General features: G+C 33.2%; 1 protein-coding gene across 1 annotated transcript; it reads left to right on the top strand.

Moving 5' to 3' along the window:
- Positions 1–1,806: 1,806 nt before the first annotated feature.
- On the top strand, positions 1,807–26,279 carry LOC124537614. The gene is made up of 23 exons (XM_047114495.1): positions 1,807–1,915; positions 11,060–11,173; positions 11,516–11,601; positions 11,683–11,941; positions 12,857–13,138; positions 13,210–13,342; positions 13,422–13,564; positions 14,046–14,232; positions 16,248–16,360; positions 17,446–17,523; positions 18,021–18,707; positions 18,778–18,880; positions 18,957–19,060; positions 19,194–19,566; positions 20,012–20,172; positions 20,795–20,973; positions 21,135–21,274; positions 21,865–22,101; positions 22,320–22,470; positions 23,524–23,754; positions 24,640–24,815; positions 25,367–25,504; positions 25,891–26,279. Exons 2-23 carry the CDS (start codon positions 11,107–11,109, stop codon positions 26,072–26,074), a joined length of 4,212 nt encoding a protein of 1,403 aa, XP_046970451.1. The 5' UTR covers positions 1,807–1,915; positions 11,060–11,106; the 3' UTR covers positions 26,075–26,279.
- Positions 26,280–26,820: the final 541 nt, after the last annotated feature.

The raw sequence follows: 26,820 nt of genomic DNA on the forward strand, positions 1-26,820 counted from the left end.
AATTTAAAAATACAGAAACACATAAGAATATAATTTATTAGTTTACTGGAGTGAATAAATTATTATTTTTGCTTTTTTGTTATTTCAATCTTTATGAAGTATAATTATATGACCATAGTCAGCCTGGCTCACTTACCTTTATATCAGAACACAATATTACAACGTAGTGTCGTTTGGCGGTAGAATAAGTTATGAGTAGGTGGTACTTACAAATAACAAAACAAAGCCCTACCACTAAGTAAATTTAACTTAATATTATATATTTTATGGTATTCACTGAATATTTTAATGACATAATTCTTGCCAATAATTCATTAAGTTTCATCATCAACTCCATTGTTTTTGGATTTGGCTAGACATATCAATTTATTTTCTACGTTCATATTCACTTTTTTTCTTATAAACTTTTAGTGATAATTATATCCTGTTCTCATTCGGTGGGCAATCAAAAGGGAGATAAATACTGCAAACAAGTGTGTGTGCAAATACAGATGAAGTTTCTACTCCCTTATTCATATAATCCAATCCGACAGCATATCTAATACGATCGATAAGAGTTCAGTTGCAAGATCAACGTGATTTTCTGAGGCACACGACAATAAGGACCGTCTTGGGACTGAAGATTTCTTGACTGAAAGACCCAACATATTTTTATTGGTTTGATCCGAAGCTAGAATCCAGGGCTTCGGGATCTACAAGTTTATAACTATTAGACTGATCATCGATGAATCAGTTAATCGTTTATATATTATTACTGTTAACAGTAACTATCGCCGTTATTTACAAAACCATTGTAGGTATATAAAAGGAAGTTTTTTCTCACGTAATATTAAATATACATTTAATCGTTACATTGGTTTTCCTTACTTCTGATCGTTGATAACTTTTGATCTGCTGGTATTATTTCAATCCTATTATATGATTTCATTTTTATTTTTCGAAACCTCTGAACCGACATAGCGACCTGTAATCTCCTTTATGAATCTGTAATGAGCGACTATCGTACGTGACCGCACCCAAGGTCATGGGATAAAACAATATGATCATATAATTAATTCGATTACAATCTGTAGTGCATTTGGCGGCAAAATGGCCGCCATGCCGCCGAGCGCCATATTGAAACGACGCGACGGTAAGCTTTTGTGTGCGGTTTCCGGAAAAGCGATGTTTGGGGTCACTGAATTTATGACTGTATGTCTGTTTGTATGTTTGATTGTAATTTTTTTTCTAAGTCTACTTAGAAAAAATAATTACAATCATACATAACACAACTAGAGCTCTGATTTTTAGAGTTAGTTTAGGTAAATTAATATTTGTCTAAGTAATATTTGTTTTAGGAATGTTTGAAATTTTTTAACAGAGTTTTATTATATTTAAAAGCCTTTAAAAACAATGAAAATATTTGATATGAATCAAATATTTTCCTTTAGTTTTAATTAATATATAAAAAAAAACCTTAAATTTGTCGAAACTAGATTAGGGTACCTAATACTAGGTTAACATACGTCATTAATCACTTAAAACATATAACAAGAAAAAAATATCTTTTAAGTACCAAAGTTTCATGAGTAGGTATAATGAGTTTATCATTATTTAAAACTATATGTTAGCCTCGAAACCATTGAGTTTACGTTTACATCTATCATGTTTGATGATTTCAGTTCGGTCACCGGTCAGCATATCTATGGAAAATTAGCGATGCGTAGCGTTGGTGTGATTCGCTCATGCTGCTATCCCATTGTCAGTCCCCCCCTTGATGTAATTTAACTGAATTATGGTGTAGAAATGTCCACAATATAGTTTTGACTGTCCAGGTGTGCGCCCGTGAGCTTACTCAAGTGGACTTTTCGATAGGAGTGTAGTTATAGTGCTACGTCACGCTACGACCCGTAGGTGCCTTCCCGGAAAAGCTTAAGTGAGTATTTTTGGTTTAAAGAATTTGATACAAGTTTATCAACAATCGACCAATTAAATTTTTCTAATGAACCTTTAAAACTTGTGAGTATTTAAACATTGTACATGAACATTGGCTAAACGCAAAACAGTATTAATGGTAATTAATATTAACATATGAATTTAATTACAAAATTATTTAACTGTATATAAATGATATACATTTTTAAGTAAACTTACATTGATTTTATTCTAAAAATTTGAGTCATTAAGTATGTAAGTATTCTTTATATAACTACTTACATATATACAACTAGTAGTTTAAGCGGGTGGGTTGTTATATGTTAGGCAAAAAAGTAACCTGTGGAGCCTTGCAGTTCAAGTTTCCTTCACACCAAATTTTATCAAATTCGGTTCATTGGTTTGGTCGTTAAAGAGCGACAGATAGACTGACTGAGATACTTTCACATTTATAATATTTATATATATAAAACGCAAGTATAAGAAGTTGAGTAATAACAAAGAGCAAGGCAAAGTCTGTTATCTACTTTATATTATAGAGATAATTATATTATACGAATACTATTGAAAATAGTTATTTTAAAAAACCATGACCGCGTCAAGTAATAGCAAGTTGCTAGCAGCAATACTTGTTGATTACATTAAATTGATACAATAACTCTGAATATATCTATATATGAACTTATTAAATCTTAATCGAAATGGCCCAGTGGTGAAAACTCCCGCGTCTCAACCAATTTGTTCCGGGTTCAAGCTACGACAAGCGCCATTGAATTTGTATGTCCCTAATTTGTATATCTATAACTCATAATTAGACGTGAAGGAAAGCAACGCGAGGAAACCTGCATGTGGCTAATTTTAATGAAACTCTACCTTGTGTTGATCCATTAAAACGCATTGAAGTAGCGTGTCAGCCCAGCAGGACGTTTACAGGTTCCACTGCTTGTTAGTCAGAATCATCTTAGAGAAAGATGTATTATTATTCTCATGCTTCTTTGTTGTCTGCCTACAGCATAGATTCACGTATTCTGGTATCTTTTTAAACTTTTTTACTTATTATGAAGCAGGTAAAATATCCGTGAGCAATACCGTGCAAATTTTGTACCACCATCTATATTTGCACACAATTATACCACGGCAGTTAAGTATAGTTCTAATTATAATACACGTATTATGCAATTTTATGCGCATGTGTGAGTACGCACACATACATCCTGCAACTGCAGTCGTACGATGTTGTTTACTTTGTGTTTGTGAGTAAGATTTTATCATTAATCGAAAAAGCGCGTAAACGCCATTATAATTACAACTATGTACGTAATATATATTACGAATTACAATTTATAATAAAGAATGTTCTCTAAATATGTATAATTAATTTATTTAAAAACTAGAAGAACTAGAATATATGTTATCTGTATTAGAATGTTTTGAATTTCCGTATACCGATAAAATTATCAAGTAAATAAATAAATGATTAGTAGGTAACACAACCTACTAATCATTTATTTATTTACTGCACTATTTATTTTTAAACATCTTCATTAAAGCACATAGTATAAATTTAATTAAGTATAAAGTGGAATACTCAATATTTGGTTGTCATTCTCATCGACTATTATTTATCATAGCTGTTGTTACAAATATGGTCCTATATTAATTTGAAGATTATGAAAACAATAAATTTTTATTACGAAGTTTGTTCTACAAACTGTTCAGTTTAGTTTTAGAAAATAAATGGGCTAGAGTCCCTTAATGTCATATATCCTTGAAATCTTTTCGTTACGAAATGAAATTTTTCAGTATTAAAACATTTTATAATTTAAACTCTGCGTTAGTAACTATTCAGTCAGGGTATTACTTTATTTTTAATTTGATGTCGTTCAGACTTGTAAAATTTATAGGCGGTAAGAACTGCAATAGACAAGATACTCTGACTCCTCTGGCACACACAAATAATAATAATAACAGATCGATCGATATTATTACGTTACGTTTCACACAAGGTAATTATTTTTTTTACTATATTATTTAGAAATACTGGCAGGCAAACAGTTGCTAATGATTACTTGTCACCTTACATGTACATTAGCGCCTTATGAAATTATCCAATTCGATATTTAAAATGCTATATGTCTTGTCTGTATTTAAATAGACTCTTACCTCCAGTTTCCAAACGCAAAGTCTTAAGCTTTATTTTTCATAATTGGTCTTTGGCGGTCTGGAGAGGTAAAGAGCTTTCAACAACAGCCTGTAAATTTCCCACTGCTGAGTTAAGGCCTCCTCTACCTTTAAGGAGAAGGTTTGGAACATATTCCATGACGCTGTTCCAATGCGGGTTGTGTATTCCACACACATGTAGCAGAATTTATATGAAAATAAACACATGTACGTTTCCTCACAGTGTTTTTCTTCACCGCCAAGCTCGAGATGAATTATAAACACAAATTAAGCACATAAATATTCAGTGGTGCTTGTCTGGATTTGAACCCGTAATCATCGGTTAAGACGTACGTGTAACCACTGGGGCATCTCGGCTCGAAGAAAACGTTCAGTAGAGTTTTTCTGACTTTGACCAATATGAGGACCATTATCAGTCGGAAACACAATTAATTATGACGGTTCAAAGATTAAAAGGTGATAAAAAGGAGTGGATTGTTCTGCCGTGCACAAAGTCATCTTTACTCATTATTTCGTAGTTTATTATTTAAACAAACCACTCCTTTTTTAAATGTAGTCAAATAAAAAATACTCACCTATTTTTATTAATTGCTTTTGTGTTTCAAAGCATTACGAAAGCGTAAGGATAATAGTTCGCTTTCCCACGGGCCAATCCTAGCCAATCCCATTTTCACAATAGGTGAACAGTTTTCACACTAACGTTGTGGACGATTGGTCATGAAAGAATCCCGTTAAGTTGTCACCAGATGAATGGATTTCCGCATTCGGTTCGGTTAAATGTCACTGATCGTTTCGAGTCGTACTTTCGCTACTTTTGTTGGGTCGGACTGATGCTGAATCACATGAAACCGTTAGTACATTTCCTAGTATATGAAATTGGGTTGATTAGGAAAGATGATTTGGGCTCAAGTCTTTTCCTACTTATAATTATTCTCAAATAAATTACAATTAGAAGTGCTTTTGTGTATCGGCTATTTGATAGTCTATATGGTACACACCCTAGAGGGATTTAATGAAGGAATTTGTGTGTAATATAACCTAACCTAACATAATCAGCAGAATAGTATTACCATTTCTTGCTTACACAATAATACATTTTATATACTTAATTATAGCACAGTCGGGGTAAGAAAAGGTTCTATTTTCGCGTGCTCAGCTTATGAGCGATAATCTGCTTCCTTCCTTTGGGTTTTATTTGTGCCAAAAAGGCACAGATTATTTCGCCAATGTCACGTGCGATGGAGAAGACACTATGGAGATTGATCGGTTCGGTCGAGATTACATGCTCAAATTAATTTTGAGATAATCTGCTTTACCGATCGAGAATATAAAACACTGGCAGATATATTTTGACAATTCAGTAGAAGATGTCAAATCTAATTTAAATTTGGAATGGCCATTAAAAAGATTTCACTGTTGATGTAAAACTAAGATGTTTCCCTATTTTGAATGAAATTATCATACCATGTCAGTTTAGTTTTATATGCATTTGTCAGTTTAATACCAGGGGCGTAGCTACCGCCGTATCTACCGTATCAATTATACGGGGCCCCCGGGCTACGGGGGCCCCCAGCACACGTAAACAAAAGACAGATGACAGACAGATAATTATGATTACGACAGACATATTATTAGAATAATATAATATATAATGTAATTAATAGAATTATGATGAATAAATATTTCTTTAAATTTTATGCAATAATTTTTGTAAGAACTCTTTATCTTTCCAAAGGGCCCCCAAACAATTTTTTATATGGGGCCCCGTCAAGGCACGCTACGATTCTGTTTAATACTCTGACTGTCCATTATAACAGTTGTATCGATCTTCAATGCAAGATGGCATACGACTACAGCTATCCTCTCACCTATCGTGTATTTATTGGATGATAAATATTGTATAGTTTGTAAATTAAGTAGGTATGTCAGACATGAGTGTGGTTTTGTTTTGTACTATTTAGAGCACGTTTCTTCAGTATACGGTATACTTTTTAAACTTATATGTATGAAAGTTATTTATACCAGATAATATTATAATATTATATATTATAATATTATCTGGTATAAATACTCTGTGCAATCTTTGAGCAAATAAATACTGAATAGTCTTGTAGTTATCTACCCTCTTTATCTATTTAATAAATACTTTATTCTATACAATGATACATATATACAAATAAAAACAACAACAGTAAGAATGATACTTTTTAATGTGAAGTTAAATAATAGTTTGTAAACAATTCAAGGGAAATACTTGGTCTGCCCAGACATTATGCAAAACAATAATTAAAATATGCATATAAATTATTATTATCAACCTTAGAATGTCTTATCTGCACGTTGACCTATTTGCTTTTTTATAGAAACGAACGTCATGTTACAACTGAGAACGTTTCCTCGTTCATTTAATTACTGTTATCAAGTAAATATGAACAAAGACAAACAATATGTTTTTCTATTATTATTTATTGATCACGTGTTCATTGAATGAGTCTGTGTATATATAATTCAAAGTTGATTCACTGTCTCTCAAACACGTGATCAAAGACCCCAAATAAAGAGAAAAAATTGTAGTGCTAAATTTTTGTGATCTTAATCACTACATATTATAAAAGGCCGCGTCAGTCTGTTTGCATGTTCGCGAAAGACTCCAAAACTACTGATCGCACTTTCATGTAGTTTTCACTTATAGGCAGCGGTATTGATAAGGAAGGTTTACGTATATACTTTACTAAGTTTTTAATGTAAATAACTTGATGGAAAGGCAATTGTTAAACATGTCGGAAAGAAGCTACAAAAAATATATATAAATATAATGGAAAAGAAAAATCCTCCCGTGCGAACTTGGGACGGGCCACTAGTTAAATATATCTCATGTGCAATCCACGATGGCACAGTGGAAGAGCTCTTAGGCTTATTTGTTATAGATATACTGTGTTTAAAATAAATCATTACATAGTATAAAACAAAGTAGCTTACCTCTGTCTGTCCCTATGTATGCTTAGATCTTTAAAATTTCAAAACGGATTTTGATGAGGTTTTTTTAATAGATATATTAATTCAAGAGGAAGATTTATATGTATAATACATGCGCAATATATAAGAGAAATACTGATAATTTTAGAAGTTTCAAAGTGATGTCTTAAATGTTTTTGCGCTTAAACTGCAGATTGCAGTGGTGAGTCTCTAGTTATTTGTTATTGTTCATTAGCATAATGACCCGTGTTAAGGAATTTCTTTATTTATTTTAATCGTTGATTATCCTGCGATAAGAGCAAAAGTATAGTAATTACGACGTGTCCTTTAGAGGCAGACAGTGATTTCACGGCACAGATAACTGTACAAAATTTAGAATATGTCATTACTCAGAATTGCTCTGACGAGGACATCGGTCAGCCACAAAGAGCAGGAAATGGATATCCGCTTTCCATCGGCACAATTTTTGGAAACACCAAATTTTTTTTTACTATGGGCCTTCGTGCTTTTGTTATGTAGATTTTAATTTTATTTAATGCTTATTGTTATTTAAATATTCGATGAATCATCTTGTACTTCTCACTTAAGTTTGTCTATTTCATGATTTTATTGTAAAACGTTGAAATACAACGCAGCGCAAAATCTACAAAACAAGTCTAGAATAGTCTGATAAGATAGCATTATTATTTTATTTTATAATTATAGAGAAAGTAAAAGTATTTTTCTATAGAAAGATCTTATTTCAATTTCTGTAAATGGCTTGCGGCTGAAAAAATTAAAACTTATGCGTGTGTACTTTGGTCTGTGGTTTGCGAGCCGACTGTATGTGCGCGTGTATAGTTTTCTTATTTCTATAGAAACTTTAGAAATTTACTTTTAGAAACCTTCTAAATATTTGTCTTACATTCTTATAGTTTCTCCATAAATTAATCGTAATTATTACCTGAAATTTAAAAGAGTATTACTCGATAAGCAAAATTTTCATTCGCTTTCTTATTGTTTTTTACCGCCTTACTGTGTTCTGTTAAGTTTATTTTTCGATAATATGACGAATGTGCAACAAAGCAGTTTCATTTTAATTTAAGTCATGGGGAAAATACCGTTTATGATGGACTGTTAAAAATACCGACAGTAATTGTACATCTCATTGTCTTTAGAAACGAATCATTCCCATAAAATATATTAAATATAACATGAATATATAATAAATCAATTCTAATCGATAGCTATACATGAAATATTTTTGTAGTCATGATTGCGCAATAATATTAGTATGACGAGCAATAAGCGTATTTTAACCAACTTCAAAACTAAAGAGTTTCCATATTCTATCAACAAACCTAAGATAACAAGAAGTAGGGAATAGTGAATCAATAATAGCCTTTTCGGGATACGCCGAAAGTGTTTACACTTTAATCATTAATAATTATTTAATAACGTATTAACAAAAGACTGTCGATCGGTACCAGGAGCTTGTATTCGGTTTTGTTGATTCACTATAATGTTACGCACGTTCATCGTCTCATCGTATCATCTGAGATATCGTGTGAGTTCTTTGATAATCCTGTAATGAATGGATAATGAACCTTTCCTATATTTTAAGAAAAATAGTCGTCACTTAGATCGGAGTAGAAAGAAACGTCACTTATTGTTTGTGTATAATTCAAATTCTGTAATATATTATACATTTAATTTCAAAGAGAAAAGTCCAAACCCAGTATTGTTAGACAAAACGAGAGAAAGTAAATCTGTTAATATACAAATATGATTGCCGACTTCAAATATAACTGATAACTTATAAGTATTGTAAATATAAATACTAGTAAAATGAATAAACTTTTATATACCATAATAACACTTTTAAAATGTAAAATACTAAATAATGATTTTTATTTTATGCGTCCTTACCATATATGTAGTATTTGTATCGTCTATTCAACATAACAGTATCACTTCCCAAGTTAAATGTCAATAGTTATCAGAGGTTAACAGTACTTTAATTGTAGCTATCCAATGCATATTTTCTATTCGAGTTAAACATCTAAACAACCGATCCATTGTTGGTCATATGATATGTCAATATTAAATGGCAAATAAAACGACGATCATTATTTTCATTGCGATATTATTCTGATAAATTTGATTGCTCTCGAGTACCGCTATTTTGCTGTACTTTCTATTATAATTTGAACGCTGTGATCATTGCCAATTAAAGTTGTGTAAAAAGTGTCACATAAAAAAGTTTTTTTCTTTTTACTTTTAAATTTATAACTTATCATTTTTTAATTGTAAGAGCTATTTTGTAGGTATATATTTGGTAGATTTATACAATTGAAATAATAATCTTAGTAGTACTAGCACCCCATCACTGGGCTAGGCTGGGCTAAGGTCGCCTCTTTCTTTGCGGAGAAGGTTTTAGAGCTTATTCCACGACGCTTACCCAATGCAGATATGTGTCAGAATTTCATTAGTTTCTCATTATATTTTTATAACTGCTGAGCAATGTAGATAAATTAAAAATATAAATTAAGCATATGAAAATTTAGTGGTGCTTGCCTAAGTTTGAACCTGGAATCATTAATAACGATGCACGCGTTCTAAACATTGGGTCATGTCAATAATATTTTGTGTAATACATGTTCTGTTTTGTACGAAGTGTCAGCCGTTAAGCCTTTAAGGTTATATTAATGTCCATTCTAAGCATGTTTAGCAATATTTGTATAGAAGTGCACCGACGTGCAACTGATGTTAAGTAATTAGCAAATAAGCTAATAGCTAGCAAATAACGAGCTTATGACCAACACATTTAGCGTTTCAACTCGTAGTATGTATTTGTGAAATCGACTTCTCTGTTATTGATATATAATAATCTATCTAAGTCAATTGTTTTTCCGCGTATAATATGACGTAGGTATATAATGGATTATGTCTATTGGCTCTTATGATTTTCTGAGCAATCATAATCTATGTACCCCAGCTATACTGTGTATAGCAAAATATTTATTCAACCTTGCTCCCGATTGTCTCTGCACATTCATTCTGTGCAGCCAACCGATGATTTATACTCATAGTGGTCTAGTGTACTACGCAGAAAATTAGTAACGATTTTAGCAATTTTCAAAATTATACGGACATTATATTATATCATGTAGTTTGCACATAAAGATATTTATGGCAACTTTGAGCAAGGATTTAAAAATGGAATATAATAAAATTAAAAAAAAAAAAACAAATTTATGGATAAGTTTTTTATTTATTTTATAGTATTGCGTTAAATAATATTATAGAAAACAATTGATCTTGATATAGTACTACAAATAATCTTGTTTGCAACGTTATCGTGTGACACTGTTTAAACATCGATTGTAGGATGTTTTCAAGTAAACAAGTTTCTTTTTCGACATATTGTTTTCGTACAATAACCTTAATTGCACTTTATCATCTTCTGAAAAGCCATGATATATACTTAACAAATAAACGGTTACAAGGACGTGTAAACAGGTGCAAGAATTATTATTGTCGCCTAAGATATTTGATTAATATCGCTTTTGACCCAATGTAAACTTTTCACGAAAATAAAAAGATTCACTGAGTATTATTTAGGTGCAAAGTAAATCCAGTATCAATGCAATCGAAATACAGAGACACGTAAGTGTTATAAATGCCACCACGAATGTACATCATTAAAATAATGTTCATCAATAAAATAACAAATAATAACAAAATTTATTTTGTTATTATTTGTTTGTATTGTGTGTGTGCAATTATTAAGTTTAAGTGTACACAAATTTTGTTACAGAGGAATAAAGTAACATCCAAGATACAGAATCGACCTAGTTTGTATGTTAGTGATCATCGATTACTGTATTTCATGTATTACTAAATTAGTTCACATCAATATATGTTAATACTTTCTGAAATAATATTTTTTATTAAATATGTAATTGACGTATGTAACGATAACTTGAACGCTTTTATTTGCATATAGGGCCTTATGCAGGGTCGGTGACGTGAGGGACAGCATCCAGCCGGAAGATGAAGCCGCGGGGGGCCCGCGTGATGCACGCCTTCACTGCTCTCACCATGCTAACAATGGCTAATGGTATATAAATACAAGAATTGCATTTATAATAAATATATGTCATTATCGCTCAAAGAAATACTCAAAGCATTCCTTACAACGCTAATGCGCTACTAACCTTAGAAACTACTGGCCCAATCATCCTTCCAACTGGGCACAACTATACATAGTATTTATTATATGTATTTTTGGCGGTAGAATATGATAGGTGGGTGGTACCGCACAAAGCCATCATCATGTAATAACATGTCAAATTTTAATGCGACATATGTTTCTGTCGATAAAACAAAAGAAGATTCGTAATTTGCTCATTGAAAGTTGTATAGTAATTTACAATACCAAAAAATCTATTTTATCTTTTAGCTCAAACAACATGTAACCAAGGAATGGGACGAGTGATGTACGAGAGATTACCGAACCAACAGCTTCACGGTTTTGACGACGACGTTGTACGTATCGCTTGTACCAAAAATATATATATTTATGTTTAAATTATACAAAACTCTAACATACAATTAATTTAATTCCAGATACGAGAAACCGCACCACCCTTTCGTGTTCTAGAAAAATGTCAGGATCTATGTTTACGTGATCGTTCTGGTAATAGTTTGGTTAGGACATGTAATTCTATCGATTTTCAACCCGGAGCTCGGATAGCTGCTTTCAGTCCTGAGCCTGAATATGAAGAATCCACGTGCTACTTGACCAGAGAACAAGCGGCGCCAGAAGGGATTGGTACTCTTATGATTGTACCCAATAGCGTACATTTTAACGAAATTTGTTTGACTTGTAAGTTTTTTTCTTAATTTTGGATTTTGGCACAGGCGATGATTTCTTTATACGTTTATATTATTGTCGATCAAAGTTCAATAACTCCTTTAATATTGCATATAAATGGTTTATTTCCATGTAATGTCTGTAGTATATCTCTCTGTATGTACAAACAGGAGTCCGTTTACCTCTTTTAAACTAAACAAGGATACATTTATAATCATGACATCACAGATAAATATGATTTATTTATCATGATATTTTGATCTAAATTTGTATTGGGTTCTATTTTCATCTAATGATGGCTGACTTAGATTTTAGCTGTTATAGTTTGAGATCGTAATAAATATCATTGTAATTATTAGGTAGCTATGAATTCTGAAGTGACACCTTTAACAAGAGAACAATAACCATTGTTCGTTACCATTGGTGTCAATTGTTGCATTTTGAGCACACATGTGTACAAAATATTTACTCTAGTAACATATTAAAGTTTTAGTAGGAATTTGAGTAAATATTACTTTTGATATGAAATGTGTTTTTGAAATTTTCCGATATTTCACTTTTATTGAAGTATGATAAAATATATGATATTATAAAAAAGGGTAACTAGTGACTTTCTTGTCGGTTCTTCTTAGTCGAATCTACATTCCGAACCGGTGGCAGCTTCCTTAAGATTAAAAAGTGCTTTTAAGCCTGAATATATTTTGATTTTTTTGATGATTTTTACAGTCTTATTCAAGGGTCATCAAAATTGTATTAATATCAATATTTTATTGCCCCATTTTTGTCTATGCTACGTTAATTTTGATAGCTTAACAAGTATAATACGAGGAAAAGAACAAGGACTCTCATTGGATTTATTTATAGATCACGTTCATGATAAATGTATTTCTTTAAATTCTGAGTTGCATTTCTTTCTTGTATTTTTAGCTAATCGACCGGAACGTGAATGTCCTTCCCGGCGCTACGTTTTCGAACGTCATGCGCGTAAACGCCTCAAGCTTCCACCATCAGACCTGAAGGAAATCATGGTAGCAAACAGAACTGAATGTGAGGATAAATGCCTGGGGGAGTTCAGTTTCGTTTGTAGATCTGCTACATATGACTCCGCATTAAGAACTTGTTCTTTAAGTCGATTTACTAGAAGGACTCATCCTGAACTGCTAGAGGATGATCACAACGCCGATTATTTGGAAAATACTTGCCTGAATGGTAACATATTTACATTTTCTTATTTAATAGTATATTTATATCGTGTATTATAATTTATATGTCTATCGCAGCTGAGCGTCGCTGTGACGGTTTAGCCGTTTTTATCAAAGAAGAAAACAAAAGACTCGGTGGACCATTTGAAGCAGATGTGTTCTCGAATATGACTTTAGACGAATGCCAAGCGATGTGCGTCCGCGCTGAAAAGTAAGTGTGATGCTCAAAACCGTTATTATTCAAATATAGATAGATAGATTGGAGTTCACAAAAATTGGTAATATTACAGATATTTTTGTCGTTCCATTGAACACGACGCAATGACGAAGCAGTGCGTTCTCTCTGAAGAAGATTCGGTTTCCCAAAAAGACGACGTGACCGTCAGCGCGTCGCCCACGCATCATTTCTACGATCTCGTCTGTTTAGATAATCGTAAGTATATTATTCGTGTTGCAATCTTAAGATAGAAAATTGTTTCCGTAAACATTGATTTGTTAGATAGGTACCTACTGATTAAAAACGGAATTTATTTATTACTCAAGTCAGTAGTCAGTATTAAGAAATATTTATAATTTTTAAAAGTATGTGAAATCACATAAGATCACTGGTTACAAATTTGATTTTTACGTAACTGTTCATTTTAAAATTTTGGGTTAATATATAAGATGTAAATACGTTTCAATCTGTTTTGACGACTGATATTGGTTTTTGCTGTAAGGGATAGTACCTACTTATTAGTAAATAGTATTAATTTTCTGCATCTGCCATTTAACAAAGAATATGTCGAAGGGAATCTGTGACAGCACAGCGAATTAAGAAATATAGTAAACATAAGCTGCTATATTGGGTTTATGTAGCATGAAACCACAATAAGGTTTTCTCTCGCAATGATTAGTCTCTCATCGGGTGACAGCTCGCGGGACCGAGTACCCGGACAACAGTGTGACGTCACACTTGTTCTCGCCGGGCCGGAGACCAGACACCGCCTTCCAGAGGTACAGGAACAGTCGCATAACCGGAGAATTCCATTCGGAGATCACGGGAAGATCGCTCAGCGAATGCCTGGACGAATGTTTACGGCAAACGAGTTTCCAATGCAGGTAAGATATTAAATCTTGTCAAATTATAAAATGTACAATTTTAGGAAGTAGATACTATTCATAAAGTAAATATTAATCTACAATAACCTAACATACACCTGTCCTACTATTAATGTATACTGAAAATACATTTTAACAACAGCATTTTATACCAAAAATAGAACGCTAAACAACTTTAAGAGGCTTAAGGTAAAGCAAGCAGATTTCCTTATCTAAAATATTTTTTACCTCATTTTTAATAATAAACATAGAAAAAAATATTGAAATTTATCGGCCAATCGTAATTGTTAATTAATATGTAACTGCGACTCATATTATACAGTTATTATTTCAATAGAGAAGCACTTTTGTTTTATCATTTTAAGATATTGTTGTAAACAGTAAATATGCTGTTGTATGGTTATTATAATCATATTATATAAATCAATAAAGCAGAATGTTCTCAAAACATACGTCTTAATCAATGAGATTGGTCACTATCAAAATCAAGTACAATCAAAACAGCGTGTGCGCATGATTACTTTTTTAATTTTTATCGCGTCCTATTTTTGGGGGCTGTGATTGGTCAGTCAAGTAATGACGAATGACACGTTTTAAATATGCATATTATCTGTAGCAGATACTGTCAAATCTGAGTGCTGTCAAATACTTTCTTTCGTATTCGATATCGAAATTGATTTTGCATTTTTTCCATCTTCATATTTAGAAAGTCATTTAATTTTTAATTTTAATATTACACATGTACTAATTTTATTTCTTAATAATGAGTATCTTAGTAGATTACTTCTCAATTGTATGGATATATAGTTTTATTAAGAAAGGGCAGCGTTTGTTATCCTATATCTTTTTCCGTTCCTCTAAGGAGCGAGTTTTTTTTAAGTAAGTAGTTACATGTTAGCGTAACAGACAAAAAATGTCACTTTTAAATTTAGGTTATAATTTAAGATCATTTAAACGAATACAAAGACTATAGGTATTTATAATGTTACTTATCAAATTTCTAAATCGCACTTAAATAGTGTTTTGCAACTAATAATATTTTTATTTTATCTTAAAACTTGTCTTTCAGGCATAATATAAATGGGCTTATATTTAAAAAAAATAATAATTATTAATAAAAAGAAAGTAAGCGATAGTTCGTAACGATGATATTTTATGGGTATTATAATTTATGTCTTAAATGAATTATTATTACACAGTAAAAAATAATCAACATAGTTTACGAATTTCACTATGTATAATATAAATTAATATTTTACCGAACATGTAATTTCAATGTATTAACAACTTTTACTATTTAAAAAAAATAACAAAATCGGAACTTGCTTCAATGTGCACTACTCTTAAAATAATCTTATTAAAGTTCATTGAACGATAGCGAATGACATATATTTTAGTATCTCATTCTCGATCTTTTGAATACACTTTTAAATAATGAAGCCACATTTTTTTATTTCACTATCATAAATAAATAAACAAAATATATTGCGTATGTATTTAAAAAATACATTATTTTTGCGTGCCGATCGCACATACAACAGATTAAATATACAGATGATAAAAATGAAGGCAGAGTGTAGTTTATTCTCGTCGTTTGGATAAAAAAGGTATCATCGTACATAACACACATCGTATATTTAATTACAATTTATAGATTACTATTGGAGTAAATGAGTTTGTAATGAAAATCCTTTAAGATTCCGTCCTTTAACCGTTTTTTTGGGCAATCAAATCTCATTTTTACAAACTTTGAGGAAATGAATATGTTAAAAAAGGACTTTTTAAGTTATGGCTTGTTTATTGGACTAAATATCATGTGGAAAGCCAAGTTGGCTTCAAACAAACCTTGCCATTATTAAAAGGATTTTATACTCGCTGTCCTTTTCTAAAAGTGGCTTGCTCTTTCTATGCAATACAAATCTTTTACCCAAAGAAAGAGAAACAGAATAAAATGATATAAATGATTTTTTCTATATAAAATAGGATATATGATAAAATATAATTGTTTATACCAGGTCAGCGGTATACAGCGACCGTGCAAGAACTTGCAGACTCAGCAGGTACAACCAGAAGGATGGGATGCGTTTATTGTACGATCCTGACTTCGATTATTATGAAAACCTAATGCGTAAGTATTATATTTATAAAATAAACATTTCAATAAAACAAAGAAAAAAGTTCATAGACAACAACGAATATGTACCTACATGTACGACATTATTAATACAATAGTAATTAATCAATGTACCAAGCACGTATTACCTACAGATAATAAAAAAACACTAATTTTATACGTAATATGCATATATTATAACGTTAAATATAAATATCAATTTTTCACCTGTCCCGATAATTACTCGTAGCTATCGTAAACAGGAAATACTAATATCAAAGAAAAGTATTTTTTTTATAATTTTACCCTGTCTTAACGTCTCCAAATATAGAAAATTCGTTTTATAAATAGAACAGATCATATATTCAAGCGGAAGATATCAATAAAGAAACCATTCATGACTATAATACAATAAAGAGTGATAATAAAGTCGAATAGACTCTATAAATGGTGAATTGGCATACGACACATTGAACCCGTGAAGGTTAGAACTAAGATACAGAGTAACTAAAATCGCTTTCAAGAAGAAAATGCATTTTTTAAATGATAAGTTCGATAACGATAATTACGAGGAATGTTTCGAAAGTAATGACGTAATAACAAGTAACAATAATAAGTAGTGACATAGAGCAGCACATATCGTGTGGTACCCGATATGAATACGTTTCCCAAATTACCAATAAATATACATTAGTAAACTCAGAATGTAAACTCAAATACCTACTCATTAAAAATGTATTAAAATATATTTTTTTTAAGAAAAAATCCTTACCCATTCAATTTTGTTTCAATTCATAGTGTTTCAGTGCATTTGGTTAAAAATTCTTAAATTTCGTGTGTACATTTTTTAATAGGTAAATTCTTATAAAATAGGTAGGTAAATACTCCATAAAAGAAAAGTGTAAACAAAAGTGAGCCAGAATTTGCAAAAAATACATACGTGAAAAGGATTACAATGAGTAAATAATTTAATATATACGAATTAAGTACTTATCATTTTAAAATAAAATGTTAAACTTTCTCATTTAACGTTTTAAAACAGAACTGAAGAATAGTTCCAATTCTTTTCTAGAAATAACACCATTATATTATTCTATTAGATCAACTAGTTAGTGGAGAGAACGAGTCCGGTGGTTCTGGAGGTGGATCAAAATCTACTTGGGGTACCAATTCATCAGGTTCGATTAGATGCATGGCGTAAAATACCTATTGAAATTTTAATCGTAGTTCATTGACACTAGAGTCTATGAATTTTTGGGGTACCATAATTCGTCACGGTATGAACGTAATGCATGACTTTGTAGTAGCATTTTCCGAATTCTGTTGATTATCCATTGTTTAAATTATTTCCTAGTTTATTTATATGTATGTACATATGTCACATGCGTAAGTATATAGGTTGGTTGCGGGTATGCAAAATATTCGTCAGTATGGTTCGTCTTTTTAATTGTATTCCAAATATTTTAAATTACATATTCTTTATAGGATTGTGACCTATGGTAGTATAAAATTATGTAGTACGAAATTATGTATTAAGTAGTATGTTTGGTAGATGTAGTTAGCCACTAGAAAATTATTGTTTGTATAACTAGTAACTACCAATGTTGTAGGTTTAGTTGACTAACATACCAAATAATTCATGAATTCCTACTAATTTCTTTAATTGATTTTTAAGGTGGTAGCAATGGCGGAGATCGTGACAGATATCCGCCGGGCGTAGACCGCTATCCGGATGACGATCGCTACTACGAGGACGATCGCTACCCATCTCGGCCAGACCGCTATCCACCAGATGACCGGTACCCGGTCGGCCCTGATTCCTATCCCGATAGATATCCCGGTGATCGTGACCGATATCCAGCAGACAGATATCCGGATGACAGATACCCACCTGGCGTTGGACCGGATCGGTTCCCAACAGACCGTTACCCACCTCCAAACGACCGGTACCCGCCAGGCGTTGATAGATATCCAGGTGGAAGGTACCCAGTAGGAGACCGATACCCAATTGACGGAGGACGGTTGCCTCCTTATGATCCTCCTAATGACATAAGTAGATACCCAGTCCCTGAACGGTATCCAGTCAGTAGGTACCCAATTGACGTTTACCCTGACAGATTTACCCCAGATCGCTATCCTAATGACAGATATCCGATCCCTGACCGAGGAAGGTATCCTCGACCCTGGTATAACAGATATCCTGAAAGATTCGATCAGGATCGTTACCCTGTTATGAATGATCTTGGCCGGTACCCGTTCGGTCGCTATCCAGTTGGTGTGAACCGTGACCCGATTCCTCTGGGTGGGGACCGTTATCCTGATCTATATGATAAATATCCGCCGACCGGATCATCATATCCTGGTAAGCTATAAATATACCATTTAGGTTAAAACATGTTTGTAACATACTAGCCATGAAATTTTCCAAACAGGTTACGGTCGCGGTGGCTACTATGGTTCAGACTATCCTACAGGCGATCGTTTCCCCCCTAGTGACCGGTTCCCTGATAGAGGTATTCGTCCTGGACCTGACAGGTATGTTGATTAACACCCATGCTTGACGACTGTCATAATTTCTAAAAATATATGAAAATAAAATGTCATTTTATAGGTATCCCGTAGAGCCAAGACCAACATTTGGAATAAGAAGACCTGCAGAGAGACCTGGTGGATATCGTGGTAGTTATCCTTCACAAGGATTGGATCGACCAATTGGTGAGTTTCTATATAATTTAAATTGTAAAATTTGATCATATGTGATGACTATCTCATTCGTTATGATCACACTTTATTAATTGTTCCATATGGACTATTATCATTACAAGTTAATATTTATATGATATTTTAGGAGGAGGTGGTTATGGTGGATATGAACCAGATGGACCTATTGGACCGATTGGTGGTCCAGTGAATATTCCAATTGGTAATGGCATCGGAGGATCCATAGGAGGTCCCGTGGGTGGACCGATTGGACCTCCAATTGGTGGTCCACTCGGTAGTCCAATTGGTGGACCGATCGGTGGTCCTATAGGTGGAAGACCACCTATAGGTCAAAGACCTTGGCAGGGATCGAGATGTGAAGAGGATAGTTTTAGACAAGTCGGTCGGCAACGCATGCAGAGAAGATTCGTGCGCCGTTTTACAACCGCTCATTCTTTGGCGCATTGCCAAAGAGAATGTATTGAAGCGCGGGACTTCATTTGTCGGTCATTCAACTACAGGTGCATATGCATATATATTAACTGGAATCTAAACATTATGGCTTTAATTGAAAATTTACTTTAATTTGTTTAATTCGCTGTAGGAGTTAGTAAAAGAATAATTTGTGTAAATCAAAATAGTCATTTCGAATTCGTAAACTCATACAGGCATTTTTAATCGTTACATTATAAAATAAACGTAATAAGTCCACCTACTGGTACCGAGTAAAGATGCTACTGATTAGAACTCGCCAGGTCTCAGTAGCTTTTCGCTTTTAAATGAAATTCATAGTTTTCGCAACGTTGCTAATATTTAAATTTGTATGCCCAATTTTTTATTGACAATAAAAGAAAAATGATTTCAAAATACCTATTAGTTTATTTTAACTAACTAGTTTTGAAATGATTTAAACTCATTCTAAATATACTCTTTGTTTACATCATGACTAATGCAAGATATTTACAGAGATGTAGGTTACGGAGCGGAGCCACGTGATAACTGCGAACTGAGCGACCGCGACACGAGGGAACTGGACGCGGCTAATCCGGCGCACTTCGATAACACGGCCAACGAATACGACTTCTACGAGAGGGCTCTTGGAAGGATCGCTGATGATTGTCTTGATGGTAATCAAATAATTGATAAAATTGGATTCTTATTTGCAAGGCGAAGATTAGCGCAGGTTAAAGAGGTCAGCTTTGAAAAGACGGTTAAGAAATCGCTAAGATATCTTTCTAGTGAAATGTGGACAACAAGCTTACGGAGACCATTTTGATATATAAAAAATCGAATCTTAAGTTCGTACCTTCTTACATTAGGTGCTCATGTTTTGCGGTTTTTCGTTTCTTACATACTATCTCTATTACTATTTAGCTTTAGAAAATAAACAATAAAAAAAATCATGACAGCAAAGCTACCAATCGAGTGTAGGATGTATCAGAATAGTTTGGCGAGAATGTTAGGAGGGACCTCCTTGATATATTGTCTTACATGATGTCTCTAGTACTTATCATAAATAAACCATCGCAAATCCCTAAACTTTTGATAAGAAAAACATCAAATATCAATGTTTTCGAATTAAATCATATTCTAACTAATTTGGAGTGAGAACCCTAATTACGCTTGTAAACTAATCAATAATTCAATGATGAGCGCATCTAATGAATAATGTTAAATTGTTATTGAACAGCGTTTAACTAAATAACTCAATTTCAAATCTCCTTGAATCGCGTTTAATTTTATTTGCAGTTTCACAAGTTTGTAACGAAGATGGCATGGAATTCACACTGCGATTACCAGAAGGTTTCTACGGACGAATGTATACATACGGTTTCTATGATCGATGTTTCTTCCGCGGTAATGGTGGCACCGTTAATGCGTTAAGGATTTCTGGAGCACATGGCTACCCTGAATGCGGTACTCAACGGGTATGAAACATTTTTTTGCATCAAAGTTGCTCAAGCGTGTCCTAATGCATGAAAAGAACATTGGATTATATAATTAATTTAGATGAGATCCAGTGAAGTTACTATCTTCTATTTAGACTTCTTCTTCAAAGGATATTTACACTTTCGTATCCTGATTTCAGTACGGTGACACCATGACCAATATCGTCGTTGTCCAATTTAGTGACAACGTTCAGACCTCGAGAGACAAACGCTTCAATTTAACATGCTTATTTAGAGGGCCAGCTGAAGCAGTCGTTACTTCGAATTACATCGGAGCTGGGTGAGAAGTTTGTTCAAATAAACCGTGTCTATTTGAAAGTAATATATTTAAAATTGATTCCCTGAACTTCGAGAGGAAATCATTGTAAAATATATAAACATTTCAAGTAGACGCAAACGTTTTGTATGTTCGTATTAACAGTTAACAGATTGCGTGATTTAAAGTTGAGCGTGTCTAGTTATTTAGGGTAATTTTTCTAGTATTCCTAGAGTGGAAAGTTTATGAGTCTGGGCTTAAGGTTTCTGAGAAGTGTTTATTTTACGCTTATCTGATTTGTTTGTGTGCGATTGGATTTTTTTATTGTCTGTGTGTCTAGGTAGTTAGTTTAATTTTCATTTCCAGTCCTACGTATTTAGGTTTGTTTATATGTATGGGTCTATTTTATTTATTTTGATTTTGAGTGCTGTTATAAAACTAACAGCTACTAACGATAAACTTTGAATGGAGTCTTCAGAATATTTCATTTCGGTTTTATGTATTTTTGTTTGTGTACGATTGGGTATAGGAGATTCCATTCAAAGTTGCCAACCGTTTCGATAGTAAACATATTTAAAGTCTAACCATAGTTTTGGGTATGACTTGGTCGACAGATCTGGAAGTCCGATACCGATCGAGTATCTCCCGGAGGAAAGTTCGCTGAATTCGAAGGTCCGTTTGTTGATACTGTACCAAGGCCGACCAACGACCACCATAGCTGTGGGAGATCCCCTCACGTTCAGGCTTGAGGCCCAGGACGGGTACAACTATGCCACCGATATATTTGCTACCAACGTGATCGCTCGTGATCCATACTCGGGACGTTCAGTACAACTCATTGACAGGGTAGGGTGAGTAATCTTTAGTTTTGCTATGATTTTTTTCTATATATAATATTTTTAATCAACTAGAATATTTGAAATCCTACTTCATTATTTTTTGTTTGTTGTTTAAATCAAAGATTTCTGATTTTTATATCATTGTTTCCGTTTGCATCAATGATGTGTTGTAGAAGTAAATAATATATAAAAATATTGCTATATTTTTAATCAAACCATTACTATACTAGGTGCCCAGTAGACCCTGACGTGTTCCCAGAGTTAGACAAGGGTCGTAGCGGCGATTCTCTGGAAGCGAGGTTCAATGCCTTCAAGATACCTGAATCGAACTTCTTAGTATTTGAAGCTACAGTCAGAACTTGTCGAGATGGCTGTCAGCCGGTGAGTGATATCATACTACGATACAAATGTATTAAATTGACTATAAATTTTAGCAGATCCATATATTTGCACGTATTTCGATATATTTGATGGTCGGATTCTAATATTTTAAAAATGTTTGTGCATTAATTATGTCTGAAGTACAGTTGATAGACCCGAAAAAATATCATGAGTAAAGTAAAAGCTACATATATACTCATACATTTGTACTGTTTATTTTTAATTCGTGCATGACAGACGTAGTATCTATTCGGGTCATGTCAGTCTGGGTGATGATACCATACACTGAAATGTATCGGAACCGACCCGAAATTCAGCGTGTCCTGCATATTTACAAAAACAAAAGCTATTGCATAATTAACGACGTTTATCGCTTTTAATCTAGGTCGAGTAAATAAAACAAATATATGTTCGACGAAATATTTATAAACAAAAAAATATATTTTTATGAAATCTTTGTAGTTACAACTAATTATATATATCTTGTTGTATATACAAAATTAATAACTGTTTGTTTTAAGCTTTGATAACACTACTTACGTCAATGGGCTTTAATAAAAATATAACTGCTAAGTTATCATAATAGCTAAGGTTAGGGTTGAGCCTAGGTTATCTGTACCTTAATGTCTATATTTGTGCAACTTAATCGAGTAATCATTACATATATGCATATTTCTAATAATAAATGCCGATAATTTTAATATACAGTTATTTAATACGGGATATTGACTATGTTTTTTATTTTTATTTGATGGAGTTCGAAACTCAGACATCGGTGTCTAAAAAATGACCAAGTTAATTTAAAAACTTAATTTTAATATCTATATATTCTCGATCGAATCTTATTTTTTATTTGTTCCTATTTTTTCTTTACTCTTTATTTTATTCGCAATAAATTCACAGTTTATTAATTTTATTATTAAAAGATTCACATCAAATATACATCACAATTAGTTATTTTGGGGGTCAGAAATTTGAAAAATAATGACTCTACGTTACTGTTTTCGACGTGGTAGTATAATAATATTTGTTACAACTGTTAAATATTTTCAGGCATATTGTCCAAGTCACACTGGAAGATCAGAGCCATCGTTCGGGCGTCGACGAAGAGATACGAACTCCACTGAAATCGAAGACGAAACAGCAGCTAAAGATGACAAAGCAAATAAAACCGATAATATAAGCGAAGCGTCCGTTTTCAAAGTATCATATGAAGAGGCAAGCGTTGATAAATATTTGAAGGACGAAGTTGAAACACCGAGTCACGTTAGAAAGATGATTGAGGTAAATCATTAAGGAAAGTGTACATCGATTCTAAGTACTCATTTTTTGTAAAATTACTTTCATATTTTTATATGAAAATTACTTACTAAAACTATTTTACAAATCATGATCGGTGGTCGTAAGAAAGGTCGTAAGCCTTGTTTTTCCCCGCAGTCATAATGGAGTAATACGTCAAATAAATTCGACGATCATAACAAATGAAAAAAAAATTAATGGTGACTCTAATAATTTGTATTGAGCTGAGATGGCCCAGCGGTTAGAACGCGTGCATCTTAACCGATGATTTCGGGTTCAAATCCAGGCAAACATCACTATATATATATGTGCTTAATTGTGTTTATAATTAATCTCGTGCTCGGCGGTAAAGGAAAACATCGTGAGGAAACCTGCATGTGTTTATTTCATCGAAATTCTGCCACATGTGCATTCCACCAACCCGCATTGGAACACGTGGTGGAATATTTCCAAACCCTCTCCTTAATGTAAGAGAAGGCTTTATCCTTGGTGGTAGGGCTTTGTGCAAGCCCCTCTGGGTAGGTACCACCCACTCATCAGTTATTCTACCGCCAAACAACAGTACTCAGCATTGTTGTGTTCCGGTTTGAAGGGTGAGTGAGCCAGTGTAACTACAGGCACAAGGGACATAATATCTTAGTTCCCAAGGTTGGTGGCGCATTGACGATATAAGGAATACTTAATATTTCTTACAGCGTCATTATCTATGGGTAATGGTGACTTACCATCAGGTGGCCCATATGCTCGTCCGTCAACCTATTCCATAAAAAAAAACAGCGGGAAATTTACGGGCTGTTACTTTACTTTTAATAATCTGTGTACCAAAGAGGTTACATTTCATAATCAAAGAGGTTACATTTCAATCACAAGGTGTTCGACAACCGCAACGAGTTGAATGAGGAGAATGGCGTGGCGGACTCCGCGCCCGTGGTGGCGGCGGCGGGCGTCTGCGTGTCGCCGCAGCACTACCGGGCACTACTCGTTGCGCTCTGCGTGTTACTATCGCTGCTTCTGGCCATGCTCACCGTTGCGCTCTACATATACAAGTTGGCATTCATATGCTTATACCGACATTTACAGCTAAAAAGATTTAAAGTAGCGTTAATAATTTGATGGTGTGGTGTGTGTGGTCTCTGTCGTCGAGTGTTGTTTAAACCGGATTTCATAGGTACGCAACTCTGAAGTCCCGGGTTCGATTCTCGGCCGATTCGATATAGAAGGTTTATTAGTTTTCTGTGTCGTCTTGGGTCTGGGTGTTTGTGTTACCTTCGTTACTTCTGATTTACCATAACACAAGTGCTTCAGCTACTTAAATTGGGATCGAAGTAATGTATGTGATGTTGTCCAAAATTTTATTATATTTTTTTTTAATAATGAGTGGTTTAATGAAACTGGATTAACTGTCTTGTGTGACATTTCTTTGACTGATATAATTACAAGAATTATCTTTTTCGAAGTCATATTATCAAACTTACGCTCAAAGTACTTTACAAGCGAGTGGAGTTTATATCAACGCAATAAAAATTGTTGCCACTGGAGCACCCATCATATTTAGGTAGTCCTACTGTTATTGTAAGTGATTGGAGTGTGTCCGCAGACGCTACTGGCGCGTGGTGCGCAAGAATCTGCAGGTGTGCGCGCGCGACAGCGGCCCGCGAGCCGCCGCGCCCGCCCCGCACCCCGCACGCCCCTCACTCTTCTCCGCCTCGCATCTACACAAACCCTTCTCGCTAAGGTAACGCCCCCCTTATAATATATATGAATATATGTCAGTGATTTTCAACCTTTATTAACTCGGGGTAGTGAGATCACTAAAATTGTTATTATGAGCTTTTTTACAGGAAACGTCATTCTTTTTAATGATGCACTGATTAATATTACAGACGAATTGAGAACTTCCTCTTTTTTTTGAAGTCGATTAAAAAGATTTTCAAGTAATTTCATTGATTTATTTCAAATATGTGTGTGTTAAGTATATTTAAAACATTTTGTTCGAAAAATGTTTAAATATGGAATCATTTATTTAAATTTATAGTACCTTACATCATACATGATTTAAGCTGATTTACACCTTTGTTGTCATTTGATTTTTCGTTAAAAAATCGTTTTTTTTTTTTACAGTGGACTTGGAAGAAATTTCTCAGATATGGGTGATGAAGCGGGGTCCTCTGGTCGATTGGCAAATGCGTTTGACGATGGCAGCGAACCTATTTATACAGACCCTTCGCTGTTCGAACGATCTCGGTCTCTCCGTTCTTTGCATTCAATGGACTTGAAGCCGGACCGACGTGATCATCATGCATAAATACGAAGAATCCCCAAAATTAATATCTAACTTTTATAATAAAATCATAACTTTGCTAAGAATAACTGCCTAAATGTGCTCAGATTTTAATCCGTCCAAAGAGTATTTATATTTTGTACTTTTTTTTTACATAACTCTTTAATTCTACTATACTATTAAAGGTTTATCTTAAGTCAGTACTAATGAATAAATTTTACAGTTATTACTTTGTGTTTCATTTTATATAGGACAATATCTATTATATAATTATTTACATAGTTTCATTGATAAATTCTCATTAACTTTCAAATAAGAAGCAATTACACGTGTATCTATCTCCGTACAAATTTGAAAATCTAAAAAGTAAAAATTAGTGTAGACGAAATTTGACGATAATGATTATTGAAAAATTGATTTTTTTTAAGAATATATATACTATTTTTTAGCTACTAAACGAAAAAAACAAGGAAGAAATTGTTTTTCTTTGCCTATTTATAATATTATAGTGGCTTATATTTAAATTTCTACCGAAATAATCTAAGTATATATAATTATTGTTCAGGTATTGTGATAAGGCCAGGTACCCGAATAGCTGGCCTATACGTGAACCTGGGAAAGTTATACGGAATATTTATATTTCATCTCGTGCTCGACGTTGAATAAAAACATGTAAAAAAATCATAATTGAATCGACTTTGTTTAACATAAAACAAAAGATGAAAATCTTCGTCGATTATGCCTCAAACTATCTCTTCAAAAGAAAGATG

Source organism: Vanessa cardui, chromosome 18, assembly GCF_905220365.1.
Source record: "Vanessa cardui chromosome 18, ilVanCard2.1, whole genome shotgun sequence".
In the NCBI taxonomy this organism is placed as follows: Eukaryota; Metazoa; Arthropoda; class Insecta; order Lepidoptera; family Nymphalidae; genus Vanessa; species Vanessa cardui.

Coding starts and splice junctions, on each gene's coding strand:
- LOC124537614 (XM_047114495.1), top strand. CDS start 11,107: ATGAAGCCGCGGGGGGCCCGCGTGATGCACGCCTTCACTGCTCTCACC. Junction 18,708..18,777: donor GACCGGATCATCATATCCTG/GTAAGCTATAAA, acceptor TTTTCCAAACAG/GTTACGGTCGCGGTGGCTAC. Junction 20,173..20,794: donor CGCTGATGATTGTCTTGATG/GTAATCAAATAA, acceptor TTTTATTTGCAG/TTTCACAAGTTTGTAACGAA.